Source organism: Sesamum indicum, linkage group LG11, assembly GCF_026168435.1.
Source record: "Sesamum indicum cultivar Baizhima isolate 11 linkage group LG11, ASM2616843v1, whole genome shotgun sequence".
Taxonomy (NCBI): Eukaryota; Viridiplantae; Streptophyta; class Magnoliopsida; order Lamiales; family Pedaliaceae; genus Sesamum; species Sesamum indicum.
Genome location: NC_142667.1, coordinates 8,792,734 through 8,820,492, shown reverse-complemented (window position 1 = coordinate 8,820,492; position 27,759 = coordinate 8,792,734). Strand labels below are relative to the sequence as shown.

At 34.7% G+C, this 27,759-nt stretch overlaps 4 protein-coding genes and 1 pseudogene across 6 annotated transcripts; 4 read left to right on the top strand and 1 right to left on the bottom strand.

Annotated features, from left to right (window-relative positions):
• The first annotated feature begins 673 nt into the window (after positions 1-673).
• Positions 674-4,411, top strand: LOC105173449 (ALG6, ALG8 glycosyltransferase family). The gene is made up of 4 exons (XM_011095186.3): positions 674-1,470; positions 1,929-2,135; positions 2,544-2,781; positions 3,864-4,411. The coding sequence occupies exons 1-4, from the start codon at positions 730-732 to the stop codon at positions 4,238-4,240; spliced, it is 1,563 nt and encodes a 520-aa protein (XP_011093488.1). The 5' UTR covers positions 674-729; the 3' UTR covers positions 4,241-4,411.
• A 1,403-nt stretch (positions 4,412-5,814) lies between these two features.
• LOC105173448 (uncharacterized) lies at positions 5,815-10,338 on the top strand. Its single transcript, XM_011095185.3, has 7 exons — positions 5,815-6,136; positions 6,637-6,882; positions 6,958-7,587; positions 8,552-8,725; positions 9,192-9,337; positions 9,589-9,699; positions 9,807-10,338. Exons 1-7 carry the CDS (start codon positions 5,978-5,980, stop codon positions 9,886-9,888), a joined length of 1,548 nt encoding a protein of 515 aa, XP_011093487.1. The 5' UTR covers positions 5,815-5,977; the 3' UTR covers positions 9,889-10,338.
• A 134-nt stretch (positions 10,339-10,472) lies between these two features.
• Positions 10,473-12,490, top strand: LOC105173801 (E3 ubiquitin-protein ligase ATL4 pseudogene; annotated as a pseudogene).
• Positions 12,491-16,043: 3,553 nt separating this feature from the next.
• On the top strand, positions 16,044-21,659 carry LOC105173800 (10 kDa chaperonin 1, chloroplastic). Its single transcript, XM_088875551.1, has 7 exons — positions 16,044-16,210; positions 16,330-16,388; positions 16,581-16,631; positions 17,161-17,226; positions 17,347-17,394; positions 17,548-17,577; positions 21,351-21,659. Exons 1-7 carry the CDS (start codon positions 16,126-16,128, stop codon positions 21,417-21,419), a joined length of 408 nt encoding a protein of 135 aa, XP_088731677.1. The 5' UTR covers positions 16,044-16,125; the 3' UTR covers positions 21,420-21,659.
• Positions 21,660-22,002: 343 nt separating this feature from the next.
• LOC105173447 (TRIGALACTOSYLDIACYLGLYCEROL-like protein) lies at positions 22,003-26,792 on the bottom strand. Of its 3 annotated transcripts, none has more exons than XM_011095181.3 (5): positions 26,357-26,792; positions 25,591-25,840; positions 23,798-24,179; positions 22,883-23,202; positions 22,003-22,411 (listed from the first exon to the last, which is right to left on the bottom strand). In XM_011095181.3, exons 1-5 carry the CDS (start codon positions 26,629-26,631, stop codon positions 22,214-22,216), a joined length of 1,425 nt encoding a protein of 474 aa, XP_011093483.1. In that variant the 5' UTR covers positions 26,632-26,792; the 3' UTR covers positions 22,003-22,213. The 3 variants fall into 3 exon arrangements, with proteins under 3 accessions (XP_011093483.1, XP_011093485.1, XP_011093486.1); XM_011095183.3 differs by having other exon boundaries at positions 25,591-25,766; positions 26,357-26,612; XM_011095184.3 differs by having other exon boundaries at positions 26,232-26,371.
• Positions 26,793-27,759: the final 967 nt, after the last annotated feature.

Genomic DNA, 27,759 nt, shown 5'->3' with positions numbered 1-27,759 from the left:
CCGTACATAATTACCAAAGAAAAAATAACAAAATCGTTGGAAAGCTACTGCATCGAAGTCAACAATCGGGTAAACAATTTTGTTATTAATTTTTATTTATATAAACTAAATAGTTTAAAATAAATGCAATGCTCATTTCGCTGAATATTTTTATTAATAAAAAAGTACTTTTATTCTTTTTTTATAAATATTTTTATTAATAAAATTTTAAAATTTTTTATATACTAAAATTATATTAGTCTAATATTAATTTATATAATTTCTAATACAAAATGAAGAGAATGGTTATTCAGTAAAATTATAAAATTAATCTTTTTCTCTGAATTTGTTGTCCCCGTACCAAACAATGAAAAATATTTAAGATTTATTTCCATTCTACTCATACTAAACAAGAAAAATCATTATTATTTTTCTTCCCTTCCCCTTTCACTTTCTCTCCACTTTTGACTTTTCTTTTTCTTTCACCAACAAACCTTTAATTACAAATACGGATCGTTATTTGAAAAATTATAAATACTCTTTGAAATTATAAATAATTCTGCAATAAATTGATATAAGGGTTGTTTACTAAGACATATATATATATATATAATAGTTTTTTTTAGAGGAAATATATATAAATAGTTATAATAGATAAAATAAGATATTTTCCTAAAGGAGTTCTAATAAATAAGGAAATAACCCTAAAAATTGCATGGTTAATTAATCAATCTTCACGCCCCCGCAACAATGGAGAAACCTCCGAACTCCCGCCACCAGATCGACGGCGAGATATGGTGGCCGGCACTGGTAGCTACCGTCGTGAAACTCCTCCTGATCCCAGCCTACCGCAGCACCGACTTCGAAGTGCACCGCAACTGGCTAGCCCTCACTCACTCGCTCCCACTCTCCCAATGGTATTCCGACACCACCAGCCAATGGACACTCGATTACCCCCCTTTCTTCGCTTACTTCGAGAAATTCCTCTCTTTCTTTGCTTCCAGAGTGGACCCGACTATGACCCACCTCCACCACGGCCTCAACTACGCCTCTGAACGTACGATCCTCTTCCAGCGTCTCTCGGTCACATTATCGGACTCCGTTTTGGTCTACTCTGCTTATAGATTGACTAGAAATAGAAATTTCAGCAGTTTTGAGAGATTCTTGATCTGGGCATTGGTTATTTGGTCGCCTGGGTTGTTTATTGTGGATCATTTGCATTTTCAGTACAATGGGTTTTTGTTGGGGATGCTTCTGCTGTCCATTTCATTTTTGGAAGAAGGAAAGGATTTGGTGGGAGGTTTCTTCTTCGCTGTTTTGCTTTGTTTTAAGCATCTATTTGCTGTGGCTGCGCCGGTTTATTTTGTTTATTTGTTTAGGCATTACTGTAGGGGTGGGTTGGTTAAGGGATTTGGGAGGTTGGTGCTGATAGGGAGTGTGGTTTTGGTGGTTTTTGCTGCGGCTTACGGCCCCTTTTTGTACTATGGGCAGGTAAACGTTTGTCCCATGTTTGTTAATTTTGATTGTTAGAATGTGTGAAAAATTGTTGCTTTTCTTCAAGTATTTTTTAAGTTTTAGGAAGATTCTTGAATGTTGTCTGAATTTCCTATTTACCTATGTGTTTGTGGTGATCTGATTTGTTGCTGCTTTTATTTGTTTCTATGTTGTGAATTTATGTTTAAATGTGATGTTGTATTGAAGTAGAGATTCAGAGCTGGAGATTGGGATGATTAATTGATGCAGGTAGTTCCACATGTTGTTTTCAAGAGCGTGGCATGTTCATGACATGCGTATCATTCTATCTTGTTCGTAAAATCATTTCCACTATCCCAGATGGAATGTAATTAGCGGTTGTACTTACGTGGAACTAATTGTAAAGTTTGTACTCTCAAGTATGTTACAAACATGCATCTAAAGATTCGGCTATCTCTTCACTTGCTACCTTGCAGATGCAAGAAGTTTTCCGCCGCATGTTTCCTTTTGGGAGGGGACTCTGCCATGCTTACTGGGCTCCGAATTTCTGGGTATTCTACATAATGTTGGATAAATTTCTGGCCTTTTGGCTTGTGAAACTAGGGTTCAATATCCAAGCACCAAAAGCTTCATTCACTGGTGGTCTAGTGGGGGATTCCTCTCCTTTTGCTGTATTACCCACTGTAAGAATGTCCATTCTCTTATCATAAGTAACCATATTTTTTATTATTTCCATTTAGTTGCTTTTGTTGTGCCTGAACCATCAAGCAAGTCATTGTCAAGGAATATTACTATACCTGGCACTCTCTGAGTCCATCAATCTTGCAACAAGAATGATCTCTGGAAACTCGGACCACTTGCAGGATTATTTTTGCTTCAAGTTTTTTTGTCATGTTTATATTCTTTATCAAAAGGTTCTGGAGTGTACTCGAAGTATAATATCTTTGTTGTAACATTGTGATTAGGTGATATTTTTGAGTTTTTGTATGAGTTAGTAAAGAGTGATATTCGATTCAGTTATTAATATATTGCAGGATAGTTATGTGAAATGCCGAGAGTAAGTTTTTGATTCATGAAATAATATAATGCAGATCACACCTCTGATTACATTCATCACCGTCCTCTTGGCAATATCTCCCTGTCTTGTAAAGGCTTGGAGGAATCCCCAACCAAGGATGGTTTCTAAATGGGTATCCTATGCTTATACATGTGGCTTTTTATTTGGGTGGCATGTTCATGAAAAGGCATCACTTCACTTCGTGATTCCCCTTGCCTCTACAGCCTTGACAAGCATGGAGGACGCTAAGCATTACTTCTTTTTGTCCATAGGTAGGGGAACTCTTTAATCTGTCTTAGGCATATAATTAATTTTCATCTTTATAGTGTACTGTGAAGGTATGGATTTAAATTAGTATTATTTTCTTTAAGGGTTGAACTCTATTCCAATTTTATGATATGAATGGTAGCCTGATCTACATTGATTAGGCAAATCTGTTATCCTCTCAAATAGCATACTGATTTTGAATTTACATTTAAAATATTTACAATTTCAAGTTCAGCCGTGCTGATGCATGAATTATAAGTCACCTATTTCTTCAAACTACCTTGTGACTCTCTAAAATGATAATTCTAGAACTGTATTGTGTATGGAAGATATTGATTGCTGAGGTGTTGGGAACTTGATCTGTGTACATTAAGGTGTTGGGAACTTGATCCTAGTTGGAGATCTTATATAATAATTTCAGGAATTTTGAAATTTTGAGACTTTGACGTCTTGCCCTCTGATGACTGTTGTAAGTGAGTATGCACTCAATAATTCTCATGGGAGCATGATTAGCCAAGTTAGCCACACAAGCTAGCAATGACTATAAGCCAGGCGTGTGTGTGTTTATGTGTGGATCTGTCTGTATATAAAGTGTCAGTAAGCTGGGCAAAACCATTTTTAAGCCTGTTTCAAGTAGTTGTTGCATCCTTTTTGTCACTCAATGATCATATGCCCACTTTGTTTGGTTCTGGATGGAGCCCTTCAAAATTGATTTTCGTCCACCAAAATATACTGGTATTTTTTTCTTACGGTTTTCTGTCTTGTTCAGAGTTTATTCAGATATTCATCCAAGCAATAACTAATGTTCCACCTCCAATTCCGACATCCAGCTACGTCTAACTAATAAGCTTTCTTTTAACATCTTTATTTAACATTTCACAATTATTTCTGCAACACTAGCAGTGTTGTGGCTCACTGGTTTTAGAGAATTGTAGTTGTAATTTTCTTTTTTAGCATTTTCATACAAGAGTGAGATTATTTCATGTGCATGTTGTTACTTCATGCAGATATTATTTTATAATGGTGGTATTTTATGTCGATCTAAACACTGTTGCGAGCTAACATGGATCTCTTGTATATTCTGCAGTTTCTTTCTACTCGCTTTTCCCTCTTCTGTTTGAAGCCCAAGAATATCCAATTAAAGTTGTACTTCTGCTTCTACACACTATACTGATGTTCTTTGGGTTCTCCTCACGTTTTCCTGCAAGAAGTGCTACAACAGCAGGTGCTGTCGTGAAGGGAAGAGATAAGACATCAGAAACTCCTGCTTTCCACATTGGGTGGTTCGGCAAGTCCTGCCTATTTGGCTTATTGTTTGTCGAGATATGGGGACAGTTTGTGCATCGCATGGTTCTTGGCGATCGGCTTCCATTCTTACCACTTATGATGATTTCTATATACTGTGCTCTAGGAATGATATACTCGTGGATTTGGCAACTAAGACATATCATTTTGATACATTGATTCTTCAGACTTATAGCTGGGATCATCTAAAAAACTCAATTGACAAAGTGAGTAGATTTTCTTTTCCATTGTATTCGTGTACTTACTTTGATCTTACATGTAATTTGAGGGACTGCCGAACATAGAGAACATTTTTCCTCTTTTATGACAATCAAAAGTGAAACTTCTGTATGTCCATTTCTAGACTTCTCTTATTGTAAATCTAATTACAATCTAGATCTCTAGGGGTGTAAACAAGCTCGTCGAGCTCAACAAAATCCTGGCTCGAGCTGGACGAGCACAAAACATTTAGCTCGAGCTTTATTTATAAGTAAAATAAAAATTATTTTAGAATATTTATATATTCTATTAAATTGACAAGCTCAAATTATTTTTAACAAAAATATGTTCCTAACTTTCTTCAATTATTAGATAATTTGAAAAAAAAATCAATATTTAGTATAAAATATAAAATGTATAGTAATAATAATGAACTAACTAGTTTGTTGATTAAGTTTATTTTTGTGTAGAGATTAAACATACAAACAAAAATACCATATTTTATCATTAGCTAAATATAAAATATGTGATATTATTTAATAATTATATTATATAGTCAATTTTGAAAATAAAGTTAATATAATATTGAGTATGGAGTTAAATATATAAAAAAATTGAAAAGCTCGTGAACTTATGAACAAAAGAGTTTGAGCTCGAACTCGAGTTGACTCAAGTCGACCTCCAAATTGAACTGACTCGACTCGTCTGCCGTCCCTATTACAATCAGACTACCTACCTGATGTTGCGAATGGCTATTGAAAAATTCCAACGTTCATAATGATTATGACTTTTTTCCCTTTCTTAACCATTTAATAAGTTAAATGTCTGAATTCAAATTCAAGTCCACAACACATACTATTGGTACTTTTCATCTCTTCTTGGTATTTATTTTATTGAATCTTTTATTATTACTAGTGTGTGGCACATTTTTTAGTAACTTCTTCTAATAACCGTAAGTATGAAACGACGGTAAGTTGATTTAAAAAGTACTAACTTGTGAGAAAAATTCAATTTTGAGTCTGTTGTTGTATTTGTAACAGTATATCGATACTCACTTAAAATTAAGTGTCTCTACCTTGTGTCTAATGTCAAGAAAGGCGGAGATTCAAACTATACAATGGGGAGATTTAATGTCGGCAATGTTACTCGCTCTGGTAATTTATTGCTGCCTCCTCTTCAATTCTTGATAACAAATTCTTTATATTTATTTTAATAATTCTAAAATTATCAAATTTGAGCTATTTGCTTTTACATAATGATGAAATTTCAAAATTTTTTAATATGTAGTCATTTTAATTTTTTTTCCAAATACTCTCATCAAATTGAAGTCTATCAATCCAAGTAAAAGAAGCTCCACATGAGTTTCTTCTTCTTCTTCCTTTTTTTTGTTTTTTTTATGCACACACAAAATATAGTAACACATTCATCCAAATTTAAGCTCAACACCAAAAAAATCTTGAATTCGGACTATCTTAGCTTTTTTTCCCCGAAAACCCTCTATAAAACTTTTAGAAAAAGAAAACAAGAAAATTGGAGTTAGGAATAGGAATGGGGGAGAGCAGGGCCCAACAGCCATCACACGTTAACATGCCAACGACTTTCCAATCACACACTAATGCACTTTCCTTGTTCCAACATCAACATCCCCTTTTAATTTTCAACTCCCCAAGAAATCTTGAAATTTTCTGAGGAGGAAAAATGGGTTCGACCAGCAGTCATCTGGGTTCCTCGGAATCATCATCATCATCGTCGTCGTCAAGAAAGTTGTCTGGGCCTGGTGGGTCAACCCTCAGCCGCGCCAAGCGCAAGCTTTCCTCTCTATTTTGTGGTGTTTTTAGTACAAAGTCAACCTTTGAGGTATAATCTTGGGTTTCTGTTCTCATTTTCTTTTCTCTTATGGTTTTGGAGTGTGGATAAGCCCGTGTGATTCTTTTTTAGTGTTTTTCTGTGGATGTAGTGGTTTTGATTGTTGTGATCGTGGTTTTCTTGATTGACTGAAGTGTATTGCTGTGACGTTGATGGTCAGGTTTCAAATTTTGGGCTGCTTAGATGATTAAGAATTATTATTTCATGGTGAAAGAACCTGATAAGTGTATGAAATACCTTAATTCATATAAAGTATTATTACTTTCACTAATATTTCAGAGCATTGTGGTCATGAAAGATCTCTGGTTTGGCTGAGAACTCATTCATGGATCAAAGTTGTCATTGCACGAGATTTTTTGGGCAACCAGAAACTAGATGTTTCTAGCATTATTTTCAAGATTTTTTGATATAACATCATCTTGCTAGATTTTATCTTGATATATACTTAACAAAATTTGCTCGAATACTGACATTAATGCCTTTTTTTCCAGAAGCTGGAAGATTATCACGAGTATTCATCTATTAGCTGTGCAGAAGACTTAGCTCCAGTTGATAGTTCTCAAAGCTCCATAGTAGAATCTTCTTCAGTGTTCACCTCCGAAACCGGGGATACAGGATTCGTACACGACAATGGGAACTCATCTGAACGAAATAGCAGCACTAATGCGGAAGCTTTTCTTGAATCTGGTTCGTTAAATGTTCAAACAACCAGAGATCTTGGACCACTTCCACACCAGGTATATACTCATTGTGGTTGCATGGATTTATACTGGAACTATTAATCATGAAATCACGGGTGCTTCATATGACAGCCCACTCAAGAATCAGATTCTGGAAATGCAATCGATTGCATTGCTGCAGTTGTTGGTGCTCATGATGCAACGGCAGAAGGAACAACTTTCAGTTGTTCGGATCATGATCAGTCAGCCGGTCCAGCAAGGGTGCCTGCCATTTCAAGCTCTCGGTCAAATGATCTCGAACATAGCCAAGATGCAATTATGGGCTATAATGATTCTGATTTAAGGTCTCTTTCTATTGCTTCTGATTCTTTACCGAGATTCCGATTTCCTGGGGATGACGATGCTCACGTGACAACCACTTCTAGTTCAGGATTTCTTGTTTCTGATAGTGACCAGGATTTGAGAAGCGAAGATCTGCTTCATCTTGATATGGTGAGTATCTCTTCCAATTTCTTGTCAAGTAGCATTGCTGAAATAAATAGCCGGGAATCAAGAAGAAACAGTAGGAGACTCTTTTGGAATGCTTTATCGAGACGCAGCTTTACAAGGCATAGTGATTCTCCAACAATTGTTTTTGCCACTGGTCTTGCTGATGACCTGGGGTCCCATGACAGATGGCCTCTCGATTTCAGTGGCGATCTCCATTACAATGGAGCTGGTCATGATCACATAAATGAAAGGAGATGGTTATTGAGATCAGAGGTGAGATACGGAGTTGTTTACTTGTTCAAAACAAGTTAGATACTTATCTACTTACCCTTTTTTACCCTTTTACAAAAAAATACGAACTGTTGTTCTTAATGCTATTCGTGAAACACATTGCTGGACAGATAGTCCCTTTATGATGGTTTATGCAAGACTTTATGCTGAACCCTTTAACGAGATGAAGCAACCCAGGACAACTTCTTCCTTCTCCTTGTTTTGGTTCTTTATTTTTTATTTGGTAGAGGTGTTGTGTCTTCTCCGTAGGAGAATATGATGCTGCTGCCTGATTTCTTTGTCTTTTCCCTTTTTCTCTGGGGGGAGGGGGGGCACTGGTTCACACATCCACAGTTTAATGATTTTGTACAATCCAGCAGAAGTAGTTGCCAAAATAGAGAAATGTTTTATAATGCACGTAAATGGTTATTGTCTATAAGTCCCATCTAAATAGCCTATATGGAGATATCAATGTCAGTTCCTCCAAGTTTCTTTTTGGGTGTCAATTGGTTATGATTTAATATTTTGCTCTGAATGTGCGTGACTCTTGTATTCAATACTCTGACCATGTGGCTAAGCTTGCATCCAGTACATGTATGGCCACAACCATGAAGAACTTTTTCGGGATCATCAGCATGATATTATGCAATTTATCAATATATAAATATATGGTCCACATATCGATGTATAATAGGGCAAAACATTATGCATATGTTTCAGTCATGTGATTGGCTGCCTGAATCTCCATATCATGAGTAAATGTTCCTTGTTTTTTTATGGGCAAGATAATTTGGATGTTGGATACTAATGCCTCGACTTGCACTTTTGTTGTTAGAGAATTGTTACTGAACCTTTTTGTTTTTACATATAACTGCTGACATTCTGTCGGTTTCCGTTAGTTCTTGTTCTTTTTATTCACTGTCTACTATATGTGACCACTTCCTTGGACCAACATTTGTGCTTCTAGGTCTCAGAGAGACTTCTAGGTGGCCTTAACGAGGGAGACAGACAAACTACATTTTGTGCATCTGGACTCCATCTGGATGGTACATGTTCATGTGACTCCTTCTTTACAGCAGAAGAATCAAGAAGTCTTGCAAGCATTTCACGAATAATCATGCTTGCTGAGGCATTATTCGAGGTAGATCCTTGAGATCAGTAGATTCCCCCTTCATGTTCATATTTTTGTTTGTCCTAGATAAGTTGTTCTATTAGTTCAAATGCATAGCGCTTTGAAGAATCCTATGAAAACAAACCACCTTTGAAGTTTTACCAGTCTTGGTTGGAAATTCTTTTGCCCAAACTAGACCAATCAAATTGCAAGTTATTGCACTTGCTAAATTGTTGATCATTCTCCTTAGATTGTATGCATATATGCATATGACAAGTTGTAATGTACTGATCATGTGATTAACTTTGCTTCCACCAAACTTGGTCCGGGCTATTTCTAGTTTGTTAAGTAAGAAATGTTTGCTTTTACGGGCTCTGTCCAGAAAATATTAAGCACGTCTATCAACACTTTTCTTTATGTCCTTTCAAGCTATGCTTTCTTGGATTTATTTTCTTACACGCTTTCGTAGTAAGTTCACTTGATATCCATTCCTCAGGTTTTGGATGAAATTCACCATCAGTCTTTGTCGCTTTCGCTGTCCACTCTTTCGCTCCCTGCTCCTGAATCTGTTGTGGATGCATTTCCTCTCAAGTACCACAGAAAAATAAAAAATGCTGACAGTGATCCCAATGACGTTCAACAGTAAGTTGATCTTTCGGGAAAATTATAATACTACAAACATGGAGGTTCATGTAAATATTTCCTAAGCTTATTATTGCATTTCTTTTCAACGTAGAAGAAAACATGTCCCTTTGGTTGGTTTTAAGAGGAAAAATATGAGAAAAAGTTGCATAATAATTCATAAATCTGTTCGTTTTATTAGGTTATGTTCAATTACATTAAGAAGCTCCTTAATTTCATGTGTATTTAATTTTATCTGTTGATATATACAGGTGCTACATTTGTTTATCCGACTATGAAGAGGGCGACAAATTAAGAGTTCTACCGTGCAATCACGAATACCACGTGCCATGCATTGATAAGTGGCTCAAAGAAGTAAATAGGTATTCTTGGAGAAATTTACTCTCCACGAACATGTGTGTGTGTGTTTGTTTGTTTGTTTATCCCGTCTGATGATCATGATAGTTTCCTCACTTCTCCTTTTCACCAGGGTATGTCCACTTTGCCGACACAACGTTTGTGAAGGCCCTAGAGAATGTTCCGTCACAAACACACAATTGTCATCACAATAACTGTATATATCTAGATATATAGCAAGGTACATGCTGTGTTTGTACCTTCAAGAAGATGTAAGCATTGCTTATCTCTCTACGTTCCGTTGTTGCAAAGAATAATTACATTAATACCCCTGAAGTTTCGGTATACTACAAAAGATCCATCGATTTCAGAAAACTGCACTGACACCCTCTGCAGTCACAGATTAAGAGTTTCCGTGGGCGACCAGATGGTCAGAAGGGAACGTAAAACATGACTGCAAGGAGTGCAGTGTAATCTTCCGAAATCAAGGAAGCATTTTTTGCAATATATTCAAATTTCAGGGGTTTTACTGCAATTATTCCTGATACTCCACAAGATTGCGAGGTTAGCAGCAGTCCCATATGAACTTGTACTATGGATTGGCTGTGTGTATATGAACATCAATGCTTCTTGCAACCTTAATAAAAGTGAGTATTATTAGGAGAGATCTGGGCTTCATGTTTGTTTGTTTGTGCATGACTTAAGTTTTTTTTATTCTATTTGGGGTTTCATAAAATAGTGTAAAAGTTGACAATGTTGTTATGGAACATATGTGAAACAAACATGTTTTTGATCAAACCTTCTTGGAGTACTTTGAGGGCCCTTTGTCCCACAAAATATGTGTCCATCTAAATAACTAGGTTCTTACTTCTTCTATAACCTATATATATACATATAACTTCTTGAAAATTGTTTTTTTTTTAAAAAACTTATAAAATTTTAAGCTTAAGATGTTTTTAAATCTTATAAGCTTTTTAAAAAGATGTTAATTTAACTTATTTTTTTAAAACATCTTATAAGTCATTTAATCTTGATATTCAATAAAAAAATATACTTATTGTATATTTACAACTATTCAAAATAAATATTTATCAATTTATTGTATAAATTATTTTTTTTTTAAAAAAAAGAAGTGTTTCTGCCTCATATCTTCTATTTTTAAACTAATTGAAATTAAATTAATTTAAATTAAAAATTATAAACAACTCTCCCATCAACTTCTGGTAAAATTATGAATTCTAAATTACTTTCTCAATCACTCAAATTTTTAAATATATTTACTTGTGACACTTATTTTCACACACTTAATTTATAATTATTATTTTAAAATTTATTTTCACAATAAAAATAAAAGTTATTACAAACACTCGTAGCCACCTAAACCACCTCTATACCCACTTCAATATGTTGTATATATATATATATATATATGACGACTCCTTCCTACAAATGAAAAAAGATGATGGCAATGAGGGAAGCAGTAACATTTGCAGTTCAACAAAACCAAACCCAAAAAGATGAGAGCACACACCATTTGAAGTACCCAAACCTTCTCCCCATCTCTCTCTCTCTCTCTCTCTCTCTCTAATACCTTCTCTCACATTATGTCTACTTCATTCCCACAACTGCCTCCGACCACCGTTTCCACCGCTCCCTCCGCCCTCCTCACACAACTGCCACCACCCTACGTCGACCCCTCATCGCCATATGCCTCCTCCGGGTCTTCCTCGTCCATTATCATAGTGGTTATTATCATTGGTTCCGTCGTAATCGTCTCCGCCTCCATTTACCTCATCCTCCGCTTCCTCTCCAAACGCTTCCGCCGAAACTTCACTGCTGCCGACGACGTCGTCATGCTGCAGGATGCTTCTTTTAACCGGAACTGGAACCAGCAGCATTGCCATGTGGCTTTCAATGGTTTGCTCGACTCCCTCCCGTTCTTCACCTTCCAGTCCGTCACCGGGAACCTCGCCGGAGGGGACTGCGCGGTGTGCTTGTCGAAGTTCGAGCCGCATGATGAACTCCGTTTGCTGCCGCTCTGCTGCCACGCATTTCATACCGCGTGTATCGATACGTGGATTGTCTCCAATCAGACGTGTCCTCTCTGCAGGTCCCCAGTTCTCCCCTCTGGCTCGGACGTACTCGATAAGATCCTCTCCGGCGGTAACCGCTGCTCTAGTAATGATAGCTTCAGAAACGAAAACGGAAACGGCGAGAGCTATCGGATTGAAATCGGAAGCATCAGTCGTCGCGGCGGCGGATCTGAGGAGGCGGCCGCGGAAGCTGGGCAGCGCTCGTACTCAGTAGGCTCCTTCGAGTACATTGTGGATGATAACGAATACGAGGTTTCCATAGCTGGTTGCCAAACTCAAGGAAGAGGATTTCCAGATTCCACTCAGAATGACAAGGACTCATCGGTCCGAACTCCGGTACCGGAGCCTGGTGAGGATATTTTGGCTGCGGAGGTTTCCGGCGGGAGAAACTGGCTAAGGGAGTACGTGGACAGGCTGGCGCCAGTTTCTTTTTCGTCCCGTGCGATGTCGTTTAGAAGCTCCGGGAGATTCTTCTCCGGCAACAGCAGCCGCCGCGGCGACGCTGCCGTCGTCCCACGGGATTTAGAGGCGAACCGGGTCGGAGAGGAAATCAGTGAACTATTTCGCTGGCTTTCCGGAACTTAATTTAATTTTATTTTTCTTGATGAATTCATTACATATATATCATGATATTTAAGGAGGTTATTTGAATATAGTCCTATTTTAAAGTCAAAGTTCTTTTATGATACCTTACACACAAATCTATTATATATGATTTCATTTTTATTTGGGCTAACGGGAAAATCGCGAGGGTCAGGAAAGGACTTTCCTTCCCTTGCTTAAACGCTTCTGTCTGCCAACTAGACAGTCAGTCACTACAACTATAATTGTATTCTGTCGTTCGTGACTTCGTCACTCTCTCGCTTTAGCTATCCCTTAAACTCAGCAACTCACAGGTCAGACGATTGATCATGCTTGTCCAGACAGTTTGACTAGATCTTCCTCAGTTGAGGGACAGACTGACAATCTGAGTGAGGAACAAAGTAGCTTGGTTGAGGTTAGCTTCAATCTATTCATTCGTTTTGATAGGTCAACCATTCTCTTTTCTTATTCTATCTTGAGCCGCCCTAAGGCGTCGCTTTAGGCTGTTGTTAAGAGATTGGGGATCGCCCAAAGGTCTAGCGATCAAAGAAGAAAGCCATTCGACCATGAAGGAAGAGACTCAACCTAGCTGCAGATGTGTGCTGCAGAAATTCGATAGCTCCATCAGCTCGACAAGCGTTATTACATATGTAATAAGAATATACGGAGAGGAGCTTTCTCGAACCGAATAGGCTAAAGGGGAAAGGGGAATATCTTTTTATTTCCGGCTGAAAGAGAGACTAGAAAGCAGGATCTTGGCGGATCTATGGTAATATCGGTTGTTGATTCTTGTCCTTCATTCCATCCACCTTCTTCTTATCCGTAACGGCAAAACTTTCCGTCGAAGGGCACAATCATGTCTGGCCTCTCAACATCCCTGTTCGATGCAATGAAAGGCCCCTTTGGTCTTAATTGACAACAGATCAGGTCTAAATGTTTGCCCCTTGCGAACGTAATAGCTGAATTGACTAGTCTAGTCATCTCTTCTCCCTCTTCGCCAAGAAGGAGAACTAAGAACATAGATACAATTATAGTTTAATTTAATTATTTTTTAAAAATATGACATATAAGTCATATGATGCACTTAGATAAAGTGACGAGTTCTATTTGTTCTGTAGAATTTGAACTATCAAGAATTGCACCCACCATTATTCTCTTATACAACTATAGAAATGGATGAATTTTATTTTATAATACATTTATATGAAGTGATGGAACTATATATTTTAATGAGATTCAAATTCATAACATTTTGAATGGCAACGGTCGAATTTGGGATGCGTCTGTCAAAATTTGGAATCTATTCCGTTAACAAAAGTTTGGATTTGGATCTACCTCGAACTCATGACCCTTCAAGTTGGATCCGGTTAATATTTTTAAAATATTAAAAATATATATTTAAAAAGGTAATGCTACCATAGCTTTAAAAGGATTAATAATTTTTGAATTGATTTATATGTGTATGTTTTAGACATTAAAATATTAAAGTTTTTAGAATATGTTTTACTTATATAAAAATCACAACATTTATAAACTATTTATATCGTTATTTTAATTGATAAAAATATTAAGTTTATGTAATATATATAAGTAGAAATAAATTATAGATATTGTATATACGTACAAATATATTCTACATATATATATATAATATATATACAAAAAACGTAAAAGATAATCTAGATAGGTTCGAGACGAGTTTGAGTCCAAACCACTAAAATCTAGACCACCCTATGAGTTTCAAAACCTAACTTTCTACTCGCCTCTTTTTATCCTAACTTTCGGAAGTTTCGTACATATATATGAATTTCGATTTAATTATTTTTTTATTACAAAAAAATAATAAAAATATATCTAAAATAATTCATACAATGTAAATATAGCAGTTCGCGACTTCACAATTTCTTTTTAAAAATATTAATACAAATTTGCGGGTGCATCCGCGACTCAAATATCAATTGACAAGTGAAGGCTGTCAGGTAACTTACATAAAGTGAAATAAAAATTTAACTATATTATAATATTTACATTCATTGTAATATCTGTACCAATTGATTGTAAATAATATGTTATTATTATTTTTAATACTATATATACTATTATTTAAATATTATATATATATATATATATAAAATTAAATATGTTTCTAACTATAATTAATATTTATAACAATTGATTGTAAATAATATTAGGATTGAAATATTTAAAAAAATGAATAAATATATTTTATCATATTTTTTAAAAAAATATGTTAAGAAAATTGATATTTCATTATTCATTTTTATCTAAAAGAATAAATAGTTAATAACTTAATTTTATCATCAAATTAATAAAATCTTTTCATGAAATTTTTTTGTATGTTTATTGTGCTCATTTATTAGTTAACTTTGAGTCTATAAAAAAAATAAAATTTAAACTATTTAATTCACTAACTATATTTAATTTATTATAAATAAAATATCTTTTTTCCAATTAAGAAAATATTACTAAACTTAAAATACAAAATTACTAAAAAAAAAAAGAAATTCTTTGAACTAAATACATATATATATATATATATATAATATAAGGACAATATTATCTAAAAATTTAATTATGGGGGTAAGTATTATATTTATTATTTTGTGGGGATAATTGTTATATGATGAATAGTTCACATAGACAAAATGTATTTTACCTTTTATTTAATTGATCTAAATTTTTCAGAATTTCATATTCCTCTTTCTTAGCATTCTGTGTATAATAGTGAAGAGTGTCGGCCTAATAGCCTTCACTTGTTAATTGATGTCCCGTTATCGTAATTTTGTATTAATATTATTTTTTTTTGTGAAGTCGTGGATATATATATATATATATATTATGTTAGATATGTTTTTTTTATTTTTTAATAATAAAAAATATTTAAAACCTATAAGTTCCCAGTTATAGTAAGAATGATGGAATTATCATTTCGCCCAATTACTGATCTATATTATATATAAAGATAATTACATCGCTATCCTATAAAATTTGATATAATTATATACAAATTTTTTATTATTTAAAAATTATTTCTAATACACATAAAATTTATTTTTATCTAATAAATTGGTACATTAATTTATACTTATCGAATTTAGTGTTATTGAAAAAAATAAAAACATTTCCATCTATTTTTCTTAAATTCCACACAAATAATTTTTTCTAATATTTTAACGAAATATTTAATTCTTATTTTTAGCTACAAATATATAAATTTTTATATTATGCATAAATATTTTATTTAATGAAACTAATTTAATATATAAATTAGTAATGTTATATATATATATGTAATAAAAATATTTTATAAAAAATAGTTAAAGAAATACATACTATATTATTATTTAGTTTCAATAGCAACTACATCAAAAAATAACTCCAAATATATATATATATATAATTATCCTGCATAAAAATAAATTATTTTGGTATAAATAATAAAAAAATAAATTAAATATGCTTGAATTAAAAAGAATAGATATTTTTTATGATTACTATGTATATATATATTTTAATTTTTATCGATATTCCTATAGAATTTTCAGTAAAAATTTGATATTTATATTATTTCAAAAAATAGGTATGATTTACGGGTAAAATGTATCGGGTATTTGGGTCAAGTATTGGAAGTCTCTAGAACATCTAGAACCCAATAGAATTCAGCTTAACTAAAGTCGCACAACGTTTGCTCTGGTACAAGCGTTTAGGACTGAAGCAGCGTAAAGTACAACACCTTGGCTTCTCTCCTCCTTATCCATGGCGTCGTCTTTCATTACCCTAGCAAAGCCCTTTACTTCTCACAAGCAAAACATCCCACTTCTCTCGAATACAACACCAAATGGTTAATTTCTTCATCTGAAATTGCTCCCCACCTCCCACATTTCTTGTTATTGTAATTTAGGCCCTCTTTTTCGTGTTTCTTGACATTATTCTTGTTTTGGGTTTGTGGGTTGTGAACAGGTTTCCAGAGGAGGTCTTTGAGAGTCAATGCAATTGTCAAGAAGTATGAACCCACTAAGGTAAATCCTCTGTTTCCTTATGTTGGTGTTTGTTCTTCGGTATGTGGTTGTGAAACTATAATTTCTTATATATATATATATATATATATATATACGTATGTGTGTGTTTGTTATTTTTTGGTGGGTATGAGGCAAAACTTGAAATGGTGAAAGGAATTTATTTGTTTGTGTTTTTGTGGGGTGTGCGAGTAGGTTGTGCCACAAGCTGATAGAGTTTTAATTCGCCTCGAAGAGCTGCCGGAGGTACTGTTTTTGTTCTTCTTCTGGTTTTGATTTGTGCTACTAGATGTGTTTAGGAAGGTTAGAAAGGATTTTTTTTTTTGGATATAGAGAAAACTTTCCATAAATTCCCACTGTAATGCCATGAAACGAAGCATGCTACTTGTTTGATGTCGAATTAAACGCATGTTTTATGGTGTAAATGCTTGTATGATTCTGAAAATACATCCGTGATGCTGTTTTCAATTGGTTACTTTTGAGCAAACTTGCTGGCTTTGAGTTCATGTGAACTCTGCAATTGTACATGGAGGGTCGAATTATTGATAAAGTCTTTGTGGATTTCTTGGTCATTCTTGGGAATCATGTTTGTTGCTAATGATTATCTCCTATATCGAATGCACCTTACTTAGCTTGTAAATTAGTTTAGAATTTGAACAATTTCATATGAAATCCATCTTGCATAAATTTATATGTTCAAATTAGACATGCCTCGCTGTTATCTTATTTTTCTGAAGAGTTCCATTTTAGATAATATGGCATTGTTTTAGTACAGAAATCAGCTGGGGGAGTTTTACTGCCCAAGTCAGCAGTGAAGTTTGAGCGGTACCTTGTTGGAGAGGTAAGTGAGGAACCAGTCCTCGTCAAGTGTTCATTCACATGGCATATCTTCTTTTATAAATGTTCATACAAGAAAATACATCCTTGTATTTTCCTGTCTTAATCAATAATTCTGTTTCAGGTTGTTTCTCTTGGTGCAGAGGTTGGGGAATTGGAGAGGGGAAAGAAGGTAAATTTGCTAGAAGTTTGGTTCTTTCGCCGTGTGAAAAGACGCTCACTTTCTTCAGTACACGAGCATGCAGTTGAATTCAGTGCCTTACAAGTTATATTGTACCCATTTCCCCATGTGTTGCATCCCAATGATGAAATTTCTTTTGTGCAGGTGCTTTTCTCTGATATAAATGCATATGAGGTATGTAGCTTATTCTTGGTTGAGGGCTAATTTTATTTGAATATTTGAGTGAATCCTGTCAATGGGCTTGATTATGGGAACATGGTCTTTTTGTTAAGCCTGGATGCAATTGATGAATCTCCATGTTCCATGAGTCATAGGGAGACATCCACAGCTAAACCTTACATCTTTCCAGTTTATGGGTAGTTCACTAGCTGTATTCTGTTACATTTTTAGTATTTCGCAGGCAGGCATAACTGCTACTAGACAAATATGATTCGATCTTTAGAGTGTCTCTCTAGACATCTTTAAAATATAAGAGAAACTAGGTGCTGAAAGATTCCAGAGTGATGCCCTTTTAGATTTTTACATGCACCAAAGAATTGGGAAGCGACTTAATGTATAGACCAAATTGTGCATCCTTACGAATTGGGAAGAATAATCTAAAAATTGTCAAAATGATAATAAGAAAGAGATTACCAAAATACCGTATTTTCCAAACCTTTAAAATTCTAGGCAGAACCTTGTTCAAAAATTTGGTTTTGCCATTCTTTTAAATATTAAAAAAAAAAATGTTAGAGAACTGTGTCTGATAAACGTGGTGCTCTTAGTTTACTAAAAAGAAAGGTTTTTTTGAAGAAGCCACAGTGTCTATAAAAATAAAATAAATTCTGAATTGAAATGGCAAGCTGCATGCATGCAAAGAAGGGCTTTGCTTGTATTCATTCACAGGTGTACTGTTGCACCAGTCAGTGAACAAATGATATGCAGCCCGTGAGTGAAATAATGGCGGGAGAGGAGAAGCACGGCTTATTTATAACTCATGGTTTTTGTTTTCTAATTAATTTCATGAGATTTTTTTTTAAGAAAAAAAAACCAAGGGACTTGTTATTTTCTATAATGATTCCAAGCTGTTATTTTGTTATGGGAAATAACTAGTTGATTCTTTTTTAATTTATATTTTAATTAATTCTAGTTAATGTTTAATAATTAATTATTATCTTAAATTATATAATATTTTTAGTAAAAAATAATATTGAATTTTTATTAATGTTTAATAATTATTAAATATTAATAATTTAAAATATATTAATTTTGCTAACAATTCATAAATTTGAAAATTTATGTAAAAAAGATATGATCATCTATTGCAAAATTAGTGGTAATTGTAAATATTATAAATGATCGCCTGTCCGTTAAGTGCTCTGTTGGTGTTGGTGCGGAAGTCGTCTTCTTTTCTCACCTGCTGGGTCTGTTGGCTTGTTTTGTTCTTGATCATTATTGTCTGCGTTAATGTGAAATTGATTTGATAATGTTGTGGAACTCGACTCCAATTGATCACGATATGCAACTAAATGATGGAAATTAGATTGGTGAAATATTATATCTTGATGAATATCTTTGAGTAATCCTTTAAAATTTAATTACAAATTCATAATTAAATAAAATAAAAAATTACTCAGAGATACGCATCATGATATAATATCTTACCAATTCAATGTCAATCATACCTAGTAGATGAGGAAAAAAGAAGACCTCATCATCAAAGCCAACGAGCATTTGTAGGTGGGCGGTCATTATTAATATTTAAAGTTATCACTAATATTATATAGTTTCTTACGTTTTTATTATGCAAAATTTTGAATTTATGAATCATTAAAATTTAAATAAATATTTAATAATCTTTTATGATTAAATAAAATTTTAATATCATTCATTTATTAAAAGTATTTAATATATTATTAAATTATAATTTAAAGTAATGATTAATTATGAAACATTAATAAAGTATCAACTAGAATTAATTAAAAATAACAATGAAGTCGTTATGGGAAATAATGACTCCTTTGCTTAAAAAAGAATGACGACTCATGGAAATTAATTAAAAAAGAACAAAAAGACTATGAGTCGTCTTTTGAGATGACAATTCATGGTAGTTTTGCAAGTCGCCCATATTCTTGGGTTAGACTTGCAATTTCTTTAAATAATAAAATTATAAATAAGTCGGGGAGGCTCCCCCTCCCACCATTATATAACTTGCAGGACCATATGCCTCCGCAAGTTAATTAAATTTAAATGAATTGAATTTTTTTCTTGGCACATTTTTATCTAGAGGGGCCTAGGCGTTGAGGAGGCGGCGAGGAGAGGGCAAGAGATATGGGGTTGCGGGAGGGAGGGGTAGTGTGCCGAAAGGTTTTCTTCATTGTTCATAAAATCCGTCCGAATGTTGGAGTGCCCTATTCTTCCTCTTTCCGCATCAATTTAGCGCCGCTAATGAACAATGCTGGAGTGCCCCATTCTTTTTTCTTTTTTTTTTTGTGCTAGCTGCTAGTAGGTGAAGTATGAGGAAGTGGCGGTGGGATGGGGGGAAGAGGGCTAGGGAAGAAGGAAAAAGGGAAAAATAGTTTTACTTTGAACTAATTACTATATTTTGTTTAGTTATAATTTATCAATGCAAAATTGTTTAAATTATATTTTATTATTTTTTTAAAGTTTAGTTATAAATAAAAAATAGAAGATAATCAATAATAAATAAATATTAGTTTAAATGATAATTTTTAAAATTTAAAATATAATTTGTACAAGTTGAGGTTGTTTTATATTGAAATTTATAACCTAGTAACTAATCTATTAACAAACAAAAAATATTTAATATTTCAGTTGTAAAGGGTGTAATTTTATATAGAAGTTATATAAAAAAATAGTTAGTAAAACAGGGTAGTTATATTCATTTAAAATTTATTAATTAATAATTCACAAGAAAATTTAATTTGAAAGTTTTTAGAGATTAAAAAGTACAATGTTATGAAATTTTGTTTTCAATTATAAATTCGTATAATAATGGAAAATTATATGGAGTCATATTTCTTTCCACAAATATTACTTTTGACACCCCTGTGCCTTTTGGTACTTACAACCCCCCCCCCCCCCAAAAAAAAAAAGGTTATTTCTATCCATGAAAAATCATATTTATGTCAGATCTGGTCAACTGGGGCATTTTTGGGTTTTCATTGGCATTTTTTTGTTGACGTCATCAATTTCTGGCCAGAAATTAGGAGATGGGGTGTCGCTGTATTGATGTTGACGTTTCTGGCGGGTGTATATAATTTTTGAAAAGACGGGGGTGGTTTGTGTAAATAGACTATACGTCACGGTGTTACAGGACCAAAATGAATGCAAGTGATATGCACCAATATTTCACTCACAGGTGCAACTTTGCACCCATATGAGTGTAAACAAGTCAAACTGCTGTTTGCTGTATGCATATCTATATATATATATTATTATGTAATTAACTTAGCCGGGATGCTACATTTAGAGAATAAACTAATTGCCTTTGAGTTAGAAAGATTAATAAGGGGAGAGGAGTAAAGTAAGCAATCGGCTACGGGTCATTAGATGTGGAAGTTCCAGGGTGATAAGAAGCTGACGGTTGCAGAAGATGGACTTCTTTGTTGACCCAGGTCTCCTGTGCCTGTAAGGGTAAAAAAGCGAAAACGAAGGGTAAAGACAAGATAGACTTTGACCGGTCTTTGTTTTCATAAAGAGCTGCAGCTATATTCAAACTTTTTTCTTTAATAAATTGTGAGAGCTGCAGTATGGTGTTTTGCACATTTGAAGGAAGTGAATCTGTTGCGCTAAGCAGTTTCTGCCAGTTTTCTCAAATATTACGTCCATGACTGTTGGCCGAGTATCTTGCATAAGTAGTAAAAAAAGCATGTCGTACCTTTTTAAGCTTTCTATGTCTCTACATAATGTGTCCATCTTACCAAGTGATGTAAATGGTTTATCAGGTTGACTTGGGGACAGATGCAAGGCATTGTTTCTGCAAAGCAAGTGATTTGCTGGCTGTGGTCGAGTAGAGGCCTATGATATTATGGATTGCTATACGTCCACACGCATAGATCGCACGGGGTGTTGTAGTTGAGTAAAAATACCATTATTGCTATGTAAACCTCTTGAACAGAAACATGGCTGGCATTTTGTTAAGAGTAATAATAGGGAGGATAGGTTTCTTGTTTATGGAAGATGAGAGAGATGTGAATGTGATGTTTGTGTTAAATGAACTTCCCATTCATGAAAATTACAAACTTCCACCTGCACTTTTTGTAGTTTCTTGTTCGGTCTTGAATTAAGTCTCATCCTGGATCAAAGTACACTCCCAGTGGATGCAAATGACCTGTCTTCTGTTTGGGTTTAGATCTTTTTTCTGGTACTGATTAGTTGAATAATCAATTTTGATTAACATTTGAGATTACGGATTAGTCTTTACCATCATAAGTGCAAAAGTTTATACAAATATCCCTATAACTATTGGGTGTTTAGCTTCACACTGAACAAGTTAAGCTATGGGCCTCTGAATTGGTTGAAGTAAACCAAATTTTAACATACTCATTTATAGTGTTTTCATTATTTAACCAAACAGGAAGAGCAGATGCATCAAAATTGAGAGTAAAATTAACTTTTCTTTCGTTTCATCTAAAATTGAACCCAAATCCATACAGAAGCTTTTTCCAGCTTCCCCTGCAGCAACGAAGACAGCCTAAGATTCTTCTTCTTCTTTCTGTTTATTTTTTTTTTTTTTTTGATAAAGGAAAACAAGAATTGGCAGCAGAATCTGATTACTGCTGCAGTACAGACGGACGAGAAGCCGAAGTTAGAACTCAAAGAGCCGTAGCTCAACCATACCTTCTTTTCGTCTCGGAGAATACCATGCTACTACCTTCCCAGAAATCAGGATCCTCAGAGAGTAATTCAAGCTGTATATCAGATCTTCAAGATGCGGCCCGTGTCTGCCTGGGGACAAATCGAGGGAGAACTTGGAATCCACACGAAAAACGATAGGACCAGCAACCTGCATCAATCTAGAAACCATGAATACTTTGCCTTTACTATGTTACCTACTGAAGCAATTATCAAGAAAATGCTACACCTCGTTTTTGCCTGACTGAAAGCCTCGAGGTATGTAAACATACTGCTGCTTTTCTGTTTCCCTTTCCTATTTGTTCTTTTGAACAATTTAAGCAATCACAAAAAAGAATTTCAATCTTTTTTAGACTGCCACTTAGTTTCAAGGTCAAAAGAATCATGTTCATAAATTTTCTTGATCTAGTTAGTATGAGTTATGTGTTTGTTCACACATTCAAACCAACACGGAACCAAAAGGAGAATACTTCAAAGGAGATGACAAACTTCCACTAAAGCAGGAATCAATTTTCACCATAGTCTCCCTAGAGAGAATAGTCTGAACTCCAGTTTTGACTGTCCATATGAGATACAGCAAAAACATAGTGAAGGCAAAGAATGTAGTGAATATAAAGCTCACCTGCTGCTGATATATAAGATTGATTTTGGGAGAAGACAGTTCATTTGATGGTCGATTACTCTGTGCACTCCTAAAAAGGTTGGACGCCTTTTGGGCTAAAGCTGAAGCAGACAGAATATCCAAGCGAGCATCTACCCTGGTGAGGTCTCCAAATAAATTTCTGAATTTCCCATGTTGGAAAGTATAGCATACCGAACCAAATAAATCAGCACGAAAACGAACTCTATTATGAGCCCCTAAAGAACTCCTCTCCACATCTTGTGTTGGCTTGACAAATAGCGAGCCACTCCCAGCACTTGCCCATGCCATGCAAGTACCCCCTAAATGGAAAAGAGAATTAGCATAAATAATTCAAATCTCATTACAAGACGGAGACTGGGTAAGAAATGCTGCCTGTAAAGTATATGCACTGACAACAAACAACATAGATCAGGAGTTTACCATCATTACCACCAGAAGAAGCATTATGTTTGCTAAAAATTGAACTGTAAGGCATTCATTATCAACGTTTATCAGAAGGAGCATCAGAGAAAATGTTTTGTTCAGATACAGAACCCACCTTAGAATAATAGAACATTTTACGATGTAACTCTAGAGCTTATTATTCTTGACGTAAAGAAAACTTGTATAAACATCCGTGCATGTACTTAACAGTGATGTACATCTGAATTAGCAGTCCTTATAATAAAACAGAGCAAGCAAATATTGTCCAGCAGTATTACTACTAAAAGTATGATGCTTTAATAGAAGCATTTAACTATAGCATATGCACCCAATAATGGGAGTATATGTACATATGCGAAAGTGGTAACATACATTTGAAGGGTAAAGAAAATGGAAGAACAACAATGAAAAAACTTAAGAGGACAAAAAAGTATAGAAGTAGCAATAGCACATTGTTGAAACTAGAAATACCTATAATTCCAGATATTGTTGCGTGAGGCTCCCTGAGACGGATATCATATGAGGGACGCCAAAATTGGCCCTTTTCTGTCTCTATTATAACATCCTCTTTTGTTTCCTTTTGCCTCCATAAGTCCTTAGACTTCTGATAAGAAAAGGCAGCTTTTGCACATAGACCAGGCAATAAGGCAATTGGGTTTTGAGCATTAACAGAATCGACAGACTGTGGAAGGCCACTATTTTTATGTATGCCAAAACGGTATCGCAACCCTGAGTCAGAGATGAGGGACGAACAGTCCACGGATATAGATTCTGGAACTTCCCAGTATTTTCCTTTATGGTCTATGAACAGCTGCGGCCATGCGGCTTCTAGAGTGATATCATGATCTGGAAACTGCAGTTGGAGAGAAAGTATATCCAGCTTTTCACAAAGATTCAGTTTAAATAGATCAAAATACCAGGCTCAAGCACATGAGTAATCAAATCAGTTTTCATGGGAAGTATAGCAGCTTGAAGAATTGATATATTTAAGCAGGCCCTATCTTTATTGTGTCTCAAGTTTGTCAACTTGAGAGTTGAGACAACTTAGAACAGCTTTACGGACAGGAAGTCTTCGATTTTACTGGAACAGGTTTCTCAATGCTAACAGTCTAAGGTCATGTTTGGTTTTGTTTACTTTTTCAATTTTCAGTGAGAAATGTATATTGTTAATTTTGTCTAGATTTTCATGGAAAAAGGAGAAAATGTTTGGATTAGTTGATGAGATTGTATTTCATTTTGTTAGTGATGTCAAATCAATGTACTTTTTTATTTAATGAAAATGATAGTTACATTTTTATTTGTCAATGGTGTCACTAGTGGTGTTAAATCAAAAACATTTTTTATGCAAATGAAATTAATAGTTATATTTTTTATTAATTTAGAATTGTTAGTGATGTCATGTCAAAATATTATAAAAAAATGTATGTAGTTTATAGAAATAATAATTGAAAGAATTTTATATGTATGTAAAACAAGAGATACGATTCCCATTGATTAGCTATGCAATGCACTCATCACAGATAGAAATATATGGAACCCCTCTCTCCCTCTCCCCCCCACCTTTATCAAATGCGGTTGCTCTGATCATAAATAATCACATGCTACACAGAATCCAAGCTCTGGGTACAATTTCATTCTATTTCTGTTTATATATCTTATAAGTTATAATTCAAATTGCTCAAGTCAGAAGATTATGTTTGAATTATTCAAGAGCCCCTAAAAGTCCATCACCCTTCATAATGAGAAAGACAAAGGATCCACAAAAATCCTGCTTCTGAACTGTGAGCATTTTTGCAGAATTTGTTGCAAAAGTCTCAGCCCAACAGCTTGTAGTATATTCTTTAAGCTCCTGCTACTAGCTAAGCTATTACCTATCTCTTTAAAGATCTCTAGATTGATGGAGAACTTAACCATTCTGTCCTCTAATATGCAGCAAAATAAGCACGCCTCGTCTCAATTTGTGTACTTCCAGAGTTTATTTAAGACCACCAACTCTAAGGCACTGGCCGGTCATAATAGCTATAGTTGCATCTAAAGTTACTTTGGGAGTTAAACTATAGCAGAAATCATTCAAGTGCAGAGTTCCTATTAACCTACAGGCTGCAGCTGTAGTACTCAAATGATCAAGACAAAGAAACATTAAAACAAACTCAAATCATGCTAACAAAACAATAGTAAAATAGTACGGATCACTGAGCAGTGAAATTGAAGGAAAACCACGGCAAACATGTCTAGGCAGCTAACACATCAAATCAGAATCTTGCCTCGTGAAGGAACACGGCTTTGGTCTGTCTCCTCTTCCTCTCACCATGCTTCTCAGAGCTCAAAAGTAAGGATGATGATGATGTTAATGGTATCATCGAGCATAGGCCAATAGCATAGAGTGATTTGTCCAGGAAATGCTTAGCAGCATCTTTAAGCAAAGGCAGCTCCCACTCTTCTGCAGCACAAACTTCAGCTTTAATAGATGATATCAATTTCTTTGGACGAAATTGCCCAATTAATCCCACCCACCTACATAAAATGGTCGTAACTGATATATAAGCAAAGTTGAGTCTTCATTTATGGGACATGCATGCTTACATAACTACATACATACATGCACACAACACAACACACTCTTTTGTGTGTGCATGAAACCATCTTGTCTTGTCCATGTACACTTGTACACCCCCACAGGCCACAGTTACCTATTCAGGTTTCAATTTCATTACAGTTACAACTGATTTACATAAAACATAAGCACATTTGCCATTAAAATATGCCTTTGAACGAGAGAAACTAAAATTCATGCTAATCTTGAGTCATATCAAACCACTGAGGTCACACATTGCATATACATTAATGAGGTCATTCAAACAATTGTCGATGCAAACGCAATGAAATTTCCACTGACCACTCTTACTTGATTATCATAGAGCATAAATTCCAACCCTGCTTTCCACTGCCTCCAAAATTTTTTAACAGTATTCCAACAACACGAACACATATCCACACCAAATCAACCTACACAAAGTTTCGGAACCATACCAGCCCCCGATATCCACGTTGCCGAGGAGGGACTGCAGCGCAAAAGAGCCCAGCTCCTTGTGATTAGAGGTTGGAGAAATAGATGGAATGATGCCCAACGGGAACCCATTTCCCAATACAGATAATTGCTGAACCCTAATTGCTCTACTTGCTCTTGCACCACCTAGGGGTACGGGATCCCCCGGAACAGCCTTAGAAACACCATCAAGGGCATGTGGAGTTGATACATTCAGGTCCCAGAATGCTGCATCCATTGCCGTCCTCAAATCCGCCATTTTTCCGACGAATCTTTGTCGCCGGCGACTCCCCTGCTTCTGGGTCCCGCTTCTCCTTGATATGAAGGAAAGAGGGTTTGGTGTGATTCCTTATCTGAGAGTAGGATGAGACATTCTTTGGAAGAGAGTGACGAGGCAGAAGGGGAGAAACAGGAGGGGGTTCCTTCGCTTAATTATTATTTTATTATAAAAAAAAAAACAAAAGAAAAATTATAAGAAAAAATATTTTTTTTAAATGTATTAACACACTTGTGTGTCCACGATTCGACCGCGAGATTTATTTTTTAAAAAATAAAGGCCGAATCGTGGAGTGGAGTGAATGTTATTCACTATTACCAGTCGTGGATATCACCCACGACTTTAAGTCGTAGAGCATTCACGACTCCAATTTTTTTAAACATAATTTTAAATATATAAATAATTAATAAAAAGCATACAATTCCAAAATTTAAATGATAAATTATAATAATCGTAATGTTAAACTTATACTAATTAAAAAATACAATTTATGTGTATAATTTTTTTATTATACAAATGCAAAATACAATTATTGTGAATAACTTTGCATTGACACATTTGATCATCTTAAAGAATCTTTTCTTTGTTAGACTTGTTGCCTTTCGCGCATTTACGGCCAATTCATCCTATTCTCAATATGTTATGTTTGGTTTGACCATAAAGTGTAGAGTTGCGAATAGTAGTATCGTGGACCAATTTAAATTTCGGGACATCCCAATAATCTTCCAAAGGTTCAAAAGACTTAAAATATGTATTTCTGTAAATCATCAAATCATAATAATCCTTAATCATTGCTGCAATATTAATATTGTATGCAACGCATATTTTTTCAGCCCGAGAGCAAGGGATACCAAATTGAGTCCACTCGTCACATGAACATTCTCGGTTGTCAATTTTGACAATATGGGTTTGAGTCCATGTCCATACTGGCGTTTGTAACGATCTAGGCGGACTGCTCTACAGATTTTTCTTGCCAACTTGTGAACATCTTGCATGCAAAAATTGTCAATAGTTGTCTGTTGCTCAACATTACACGATTGTCGCCTCCTTGGCACAAAAATACAGACAATATTTTGAAGCATTATTCAATTATTGCAGTCACCAATAGGC

What these genes read in the sequence shown, in the direction of transcription:
- LOC105173449 (XM_011095186.3), top strand. Translation starts at nt 730, where the DNA reads ATGGAGAAACCTCCGAACTCCCGCCACCAGATCGACGGCGAGATATGG. An exon ending in CTTTTGCTGTATTACCCACT is followed by an intron (nt 2,136 to 2,543) that starts GTAAGAATGTCC and finishes AATATAATGCAG; the next exon opens with ATCACACCTCTGATTACATT. An exon ending in TTACTTCTTTTTGTCCATAG is followed by an intron (nt 2,782 to 3,863) that starts GTAGGGGAACTC and finishes TATATTCTGCAG; the next exon opens with TTTCTTTCTACTCGCTTTTC.
- LOC105173448 (XM_011095185.3), top strand. Translation starts at nt 5,978, where the DNA reads ATGGGTTCGACCAGCAGTCATCTGGGTTCCTCGGAATCATCATCATCA. An exon ending in GATGGTTATTGAGATCAGAG is followed by an intron (nt 7,588 to 8,551) that starts GTGAGATACGGA and finishes TTGTGCTTCTAG; the next exon opens with GTCTCAGAGAGACTTCTAGG. An exon ending in TGGCTCAAAGAAGTAAATAG is followed by an intron (nt 9,700 to 9,806) that starts GTATTCTTGGAG and finishes CCTTTTCACCAG; the next exon opens with GGTATGTCCACTTTGCCGAC.
- LOC105173800 (XM_088875551.1), top strand. Translation starts at nt 16,126, where the DNA reads ATGGCGTCGTCTTTCATTACCCTAGCAAAGCCCTTTACTTCTCACAAG. An exon ending in AGAAGTATGAACCCACTAAG is followed by an intron (nt 16,389 to 16,580) that starts GTAAATCCTCTG and finishes GTGTGCGAGTAG; the next exon opens with GTTGTGCCACAAGCTGATAG. An exon ending in GCCTCGAAGAGCTGCCGGAG is followed by an intron (nt 16,632 to 17,160) that starts GTACTGTTTTTG and finishes GTTTTAGTACAG; the next exon opens with AAATCAGCTGGGGGAGTTTT.
- LOC105173447 (XM_011095181.3), bottom strand. Translation starts at nt 26,631, where the DNA reads ATGGCGGATTTGAGGACGGCAATGGATGCAGCATTCTGGGACCTGAAT. An exon ending in AACGTGGATATCGGGGGCTG is followed by an intron (nt 25,841 to 26,356) that starts GTATGGTTCCGA and finishes CATTTTATGTAG; the next exon opens with GTGGGTGGGATTAATTGGGC. An exon ending in ATCTTATATATCAGCAGCAG is followed by an intron (nt 22,412 to 22,882) that starts GTGAGCTTTATA and finishes AGATTGATGCAG; the next exon opens with GTTGCTGGTCCTATCGTTTT.